This window comes from Ptychodera flava, chromosome 16 (assembly GCF_041260155.1).
Source record: "Ptychodera flava strain L36383 chromosome 16, AS_Pfla_20210202, whole genome shotgun sequence".
Taxonomy (NCBI): domain Eukaryota; kingdom Metazoa; phylum Hemichordata; class Enteropneusta; family Ptychoderidae; genus Ptychodera; species Ptychodera flava.
In genome coordinates this window covers 9,142,497-9,149,827 of record NC_091943.1, presented here as the reverse complement: position 1 = coordinate 9,149,827, position 7,331 = coordinate 9,142,497, and the positions used below count along the sequence as shown (strand labels likewise).

The following is a 7,331-nucleotide window of genomic DNA, read 5'->3' as shown; positions in this document are numbered from 1 at the left end:
GCATAAAGGCTAAGTCGATGATGTAATGTTGTAAGCCTCACGCATGCTCAGACTGATCTACCGTCACACAGCCCTCCTCCGAGACTTTAAAGTTCCAACTAAAGTCATTCTATGGTGAAAAAAACATCTAATTTTAAGCGAATTTGGTGAAGAGTACAAATAGTTAACTTCCCTTATTCAATGCCCTCAGAACTGGGTGGGACAGCAATACCCAATGTGCAGCTATATATAAAAAAGATACATTGCTCAGTTAAAAGTTTACTACAGTGTAAAATGGTACTCAAAATTGCATTGCTAAAACTGATGGATCCTTCATCACTCCAGGTAGGTGGTTAAAACGTTTGGAACTCAGTAGTAGAATAATTGATGAAAGTATCCGACTTGAACTATTTGTGTCCATACTCTAACTGTCCGCAAAGGTAAATTCATTTAAACACAATTTTTTTTTGGAATACAACTATTAAATTCTATTGAGTAAAACTGTGGTAATAAATAGTCCGCGTTTCGAATGACGAGTTCAAATGTCCGTAAGGGTTTCACTTGTTCATGGAGGTAACTTCGTAAAATATGTTGTCAGGTAAAAATGTAATAACACTGTTTCCACCGGTCAGATAAAAGTTAAACTGTCTACTAATACTGTTTTTAAATTTATTTATAACAAGTAGCGAGTTCGCGTTTCAAATAGAAAGTTTAAACCATGTAGTTGACCGCCATTCGCGTGGAGGCCTTCTTTCCTTTCTTGATGATGATCGACCTTCCGGCCGTTGTTTGTGATGACAGACTTTAATGGGCTGGTCCTTTTGGATGGTTTACGTGGCTTTCCTTTTGCAGACGAGTGGTTGTTCAGATAGTACACTCGGTTGGTCACTACCTCCGACTTGATGGTGGTGTCTTGGTACCACGGTACGGTCAGGGTTTTGACCACTCGATTGACAGAATCTGATGACAATGTCATCAGTCCGTCGTTAATCAAGCGGTCTACTGCCTCTAGCCTACGGTGGACCGTCAGTCGAGGGTCAAATTGGGCAGGTCCATCCAGAGGAATCAGCCGAGGGGCTGCCCTTGAAGTAGCTGGTCTGGGCGATCTCTCGTCTGTGGTGGTTGTGGTATGTTGTCTATCCGATGCATAGAGCGGGTCTAGTGGGTCTGGACATTCTTTGCCTATCTCATCTTCTAAGGATATTTCCCTCCGGGGATGTTTACTTATTTGTGCGTCTTTGGCGCCTCTGCATCTATGAGATTTCCATTGGTAAGTGTGGAAGAATCTTTCATCGCACCCATCGCACACTCTCATTTTGTCTTCATCAATATGGTATCCGAGATTCATCTTTCTGTTGCATAAAAGAAAGGAAATATCGAAGAACGATGATTAATCATTAACGTCGAATTATCTATTGTGTTCAGCCTGTAGGAATCAATTCATAGCACAGGCATGAACATTTATAGTTCAAATGTTCACATCGAACTGAAGCTATGCAGGTGAAGCTTGCTGCGCTGACTTTACTAAGAGCGAAGAATTGAAGAAGTGAAGTAGTAGCGCAAAGACGCCCCGATGAGAGTGCACCAAAACGTCTCTCATGGGTTTGGTTCACTGTTGACTGCGCTGCTTGCGCGTCGTCCAGTGACTCTTGCTGCGTGGTTTTGGTTTAGCTGGCCAAGGGCAGAGGCGCAAATCTCTGGGAAAACACGCAGAATTTCTGGCTACTCGTACGTGGTCTCTCGGTACAATCTTCATTGTCATCACTCGAATAAACACAATCGCCAAATCGCGGTTCGGTTTCTTCTTCTGTCTGGTAGGGTATCTATGAGTAGGTACATGTGTCTCTATGGTGGGGGTCATCATCTCCTCTGGGTGGCCAGGATCCATTTCATCATTGGAGTTATACTCACAGGTGGGGGCCTGGGAAAGTTCGGTCCCATCACTGTTCACAAGAGTTTCCTCCGGCACATGATCGGTCGGATTATGTACCACTGGTATCCGCCAATCATGAGCCTGGTTACCTTCATATGGCTTGAGACGATCGTAGTGGACAACTTTAGATTTAGCATGTTGACTCCGTTGTATTCTAAATGTCACATCCGAAAGTTTGTCTAGTATTAAATAGGGGCCGTCCCAATGTCTGGCGGTAAGCTTACGTGACTTGCCGTGCCTGAACGCTTCAATTCGAAGCCAGACAAACTGGCCAGGTGTGAGTTTGCTCCCATGAACACCAACTTCATAGTGTCTCTTTTGGGAGACGGCGCTTTTCTGAAGGGCTGTCCTGGCTCGGCGATGGGCCCGTTGTAGTCTCTCACGGAGATCTAAAGCATAGCCAGTTTTGTTAGTTTCAGGTTCTGGTGTGGGGGTTCATGAATTAAGTCTACTGGGAGTTTGATTTCTTGCCCAAACATCATCATACTGGGTGTCTCATCAATGCTCTCCTGAACAGAGCTGCGATATGCCATTAACGCAAATGGTAAGATTAGGTCCCAGTCAGACTGATCCGGGTCAACTAGTACAGACACAGTCTGGACTAGAGTCTTATGGAATCTTTCCACGTATCCATCTGACTTCGGATTGTAGGGCGTCTTACTAATACCAAGTAGTTTGCAGGTTTCAGCCATGACAGCTGATTCGAAGTTACGACCTTGATCTGAATGGAGTTGGCCTGGGAAACCAACAGGTGACAAATTCTGATGTCAGTTTGGTTGCTATGGTGGTGGCCTCTTGGTCCGGGATGGGGTAAGCCTCCATCCATTTAGAGAAATAATCACCAATCACCAGGACTAGTTTCCCCTCTCTATCGTTGGAAGGGGCCGAGGACATCAAAAGCAATGCGTTCTAGTGGGTACCCAACTATGTATTGTTGAAGTGATGCTCTCCGCTTCCGACCAGTTGTTTTACGTGCTGCGCAGACATCACACTGGCGGACCATTGATCGAACATAAGCAGAGGCTCCATGCCAGAATACCGTTGTCTCAGTTTCTGTAGAGTTTTGTATACACCAAGGGGTGCTGCTGTTTTTGAGGAGTGGATTTCAGTGAAAACTTCCTTTCGTAGGGGGGGGCTGGCTGGCAAAACAAGTAGCCAACGGGATTCGACCCCATCGGAGGATTCCCATTTCCGATATAAAACACCATCGTGGACCGTCAATAGGTTCCACACATTCCAGTATGCTTTTGTAGCTGGAGAATGGTGTGAAATTGTTTTCCAGTCAGGTGGTTGGTTGTGTTCCTCTTTTAATGTTAGTATTGGTCCAATATTGGGATCTGTTTGCTGAAGTTGTCGTAATTCGATGTTATTCCATCTCGGTATGAACCCAATGGCACATGCATTAAAGTGGTACTTTGGGTTTCTTAGGTGTGTCCCTAGTTGGAGTATTCTTTTGGGGAAATTCAGTTGGAGGTGGCGTATGTTTTGGGTTGCCATTGTCATCAGCAGTGTCGGTTCTGTCTGGTTGTATTGGCGTTGCCGGGGCATCAGTCTGGGTAGCGACCTCACATTTTAAGTTCAAAGTCACTGATGTAACAGTTGAGTTGTCCTGGGTGGTAAGTGCATGTATACAACCACATAGGCGACATGGTCGCCGAGATAATGCGTCAGCATTTGTGTGTTTCTTACCAGGGCGATGTGCAATATCAAAGTCATACTCGCCTAGCACTTGCATCCATCTGACCAGCTGTCCCTCAGGTTCCTTGAAGTTAAGTAACCAGCGAAGGGAACTGTGGTCAGTGCGTAGGGTAAAGTGCTGTCCGTACAAGTATGGTCTGAAGTGCTTTATAAAGTGCACTGCCGCTAGTAGTAGCTCTTTACGAGTAACACAGTAGTTTCCTTCCTGTTTGGTCAGGCTCCGACTGGCGTAACTAATTACTAGCTCTTTACCATCTTCGATTTGGGACAACACAGCCGCAATCCCGTGCTGACTTGCATCTGTGTCAAGGATAATGGGGGCACTGGGAAGAGGGTAGGCTAGAACTAGGGCATTTAACAGGTTATCCTTGAGAGTTTCGAATGCGGCGTCACATTCGTCATCCCAGTTGAAGTGCTGATTTTTCTCTGTCAGCTGGGTCAGTGGTTTCGCAACTGTCGCAAACCCTGGAACAAAACGTCGGTAATACGACGCCAGTCCGAGAAAGCTACGGACGTCATGGATAGTCCTTGGGGTTGGCCAGTCTTCCACCATTTTGGTTTTATCGGGGCTGGTTTTGACTCCTTCACTCGAAATTATGTGTCCAAGGAACTCAACCTGACGCTGGAAGAGTCTGCACTTGGAGGGCCTAAGTTTCAGTCCTGCAGCTCGAAGGCGGCTGAAGACCAGTTCAAGCCTTGCCAGCATCTGTTCAACTGAGTCAGCATATACCACTATGTCATCCAAGTACAGCAAGAGTATGTCCCATTGAAGACCAGACAGGACACACTCCATCAGTCGTTGAAAAGTAGCTGGCGAGTTACACAACCCAAAGGGCATGACACGCCACTGATATAGACCGTTCCAAGTAGTAAATGCTGACTTGGCTTTCACGTCTTCATCAAGTTCAAGCTGCCAATATCCACTAGTGAGATCTAGGCTGCTGAACCACTTGGCGCCGGCAAGGGAATCTATACTGTTGTTGCGTGTGACATCGTTAAGTTTCTGATAGTCAACACAGAATCGGTTGTTCCATCTCTTTTTTTTTGGACAAGGACCACTGGGGCTGCCAATGGGCTCTTTGACAGCTTAATTATGTCTCGCGCCAGCATGTCTTTCACAAGACGAGCTGTCTCCTCACGAGACCAGGTGGACTGTCTTGGGGGTTGTTGACGGATCAGGGGGGGTCTCCTGTGTAACTGTGTTTTGTCACTTGAGTACGTCCTATGTCATCCTTGTTTCGGGAGAAAACATCCTCCCATTTTGTCCCAGGAAGGTGGCTATCTTCTCACCGTGTTGTTGGCCAACTTCTGCCACACTATCTTGCCAGAGGGATTGAAGGTGAGGTGGTACTGGACTAGCTGGTGTATAACCATTTTTGCTATCGTTGAAAATCTTCTCAGCCGGTATTGGCTCATTTGAGGTAATCGGTGCTTGCAATGTCAATGGTTGTACCTCGTTGAATAATATGTGTTCAGTCAGCTATGTTCATTACACGGATGGGGATGGTACGAGTGGTGGCATCTACTAGTACACGTCCTACCATTATACCGTCAGACATCAATTTATGGCAATTTGTCGGTTTGACTTTACCTGTTATGCCGGAACTGATTGGTCGTGTGAGGAATCCAGGGACAATGACCTCATGACCTGCTGGAATGGTGGTGTCTTTTGTTACCGTTACTCCGGCACTTAAGTGTCCACCTCTCCGATCCAGTAGTGGTACTTCTCCCTCGTAGAATCCAAGTGTCAGTGAGTGGGTGCGAATCTCAGCTGGAGCTGACAAAATATAGTCATTGCCCAGCAGGATGTCTTCAGCAATTTCTGCTACAACTGCTCGTACTACTGTTGTGTTTGGGCCTATCTTTATAGTGAAGTCTGCCTCTCCCAGTATTGGTAGGGGTGTGACTCTGTCTGCTTGAACAGCTGTTGTCAATGGGGGTATAAGTGCAGGTCGTTCGGTTTCCTGCATGGCTTGATATGCCCTCGATGAAATGATTGTGATTTCTGAACCACAATCGAGAAAGGAACACCATGTCTTTCCATGTACTTGAGCAAGAACAGAGAAAGCGGGCGGACTCTCTTAACATAAGCTGGCTTAACAGAATTATTATTTACAATTATTGTTTTGAAGGGCTTATTGGTGCACTTGACATTACCTCGTCATGTTGTATTATGCTTGTTGGTTGCCATGGTAATGGGGTCGGTGTTGGTTGGTTGACTGAATGTCGACCCTTCCGCCCAGTCTGTTGTCGTTTCCCTGTTGAGGCCTAGATGGTTCGGCGAATGTGCCCAGTTCTACCACAGTTAAAACATTCTCCTCGTCTTCTGCGCTCATCTCGTTGATTCTGCTCTTTTATCTGGTCTCTGTGTATGGCTTGAATTAGGCCATAAATATCTGTTAAATTTTGGGTGCTTGTTGTCTGTTGGGGAAGGGGAGTGTTGTACTCATTGTCAGATTTTACAACACGTATGTGTTGTCTCCGTTTTCCTAAGCGATCATCTTCCGTGTGTAGATATGCTTCGATGGAGATTGCAGCACGGATGGCCTCCTCTAAACATCGTGGTCGTTCACGGTGCAAATCCATGCGAACATTCTGATCAGGTATTGCTTCCACAAAGTATTGACGAGCTAGTCTGTCAATAGCTTTGCAGTCTAATTCAGGATATGCAAGTTCTGTGAGTTCCAATACAGACTGTCCCAAATCAGCAAGGGATTCGTCACGCCGGCGTTTACAGTTTTTCAGTTGCCAGAGATATTTTTCTGATTGGCCGCTGGTCCCATATCTCTGTTCTAAGTGGTCAACCAGCTCAGTAAAACTGATGTCACCCACATTGGAGATTTTGTTTAGGACTTTTTGAGCTGGTCCACGAAGGGATGCAGCTAAAGACTGTCCTTTCTGTAGGGAGGACCAACCATTGATTGCTGAGCAAGACTGAAAACGTTTCAGGTACTCCCGCCATGGTGATCTACCATCAAATCTATCAGGTGTGACTAGAGGTTTATGAGGGATTGGGATCCCCCTCTCTTCAAATTGGTCGCGCCCTATAAGGCGATGATCACGTCTGAGCATTGGCCTCGGCTGAGAAATGCTGTCTCCTGCGTCAGGGCGCCCTCTGTCAGCAGGATAAGGACTGCCCTTGTTTTCAAAATAGTCCTGGACATAGCTGTTTCGTGCAGGCTTGTCTGTGATTCGCATCGAAGGGTGTGAGAATACCAGGGCGAGGTTCATTCTTCAACAATCAGTTGCTGCTTGTTGATTAATGATGGTACGATGTGCGTCGCTGCGTTGTGAAGGACTGGGTATGGGGTTTTTCATGTTGGCTGCATGGAAGCGCTGTCGCGGTCCGCTGTTTAGACCAAACGACTGAACGCTAGAAAATTCCGCCATATTGTCACCCACTTTTGCCGGAAGGGGGCCAAAAAATGTCTCCCTGTTGTTGAAATCTACACTTCGTTGGGTTTCGGGTGTTCAAATCGTTTAGTTGTGCACTCTGGGGTTCCCTCACTGATGTCCAACATTGCTGGGAAACAAGGGTACGGGGTTGGCGTACGTCACCCGGGGCTTGTGTGCTCAATGCCCGGGAGTCTATACCGGAAGCCCGTGTGGACATGTGCCGTTGTCCTCTCTTCGAGGTGTGTCTTGTGAGGATAGTCGGTGCTCATCTAGTTCTGGCTTTGTTGATAATATGGTACCGTGGGTCTCTTTATTTTTCATATCG

At 46.4% G+C, this 7,331-nt stretch overlaps 1 protein-coding gene across 1 annotated transcript; it reads right to left on the bottom strand.

Moving 5' to 3' along the window:
• Nucleotides 1-5,878: 5,878 nt before the first annotated feature.
• Nucleotides 5,879-6,841, bottom strand: LOC139114939 (uncharacterized). Its single transcript, XM_070676856.1, has one exon. The coding sequence runs from the start codon at nucleotides 6,839-6,841 to the stop codon at nucleotides 5,879-5,881; it is 963 nt and encodes a 320-aa protein (XP_070532957.1).
• Nucleotides 6,842-7,331: the final 490 nt, after the last annotated feature.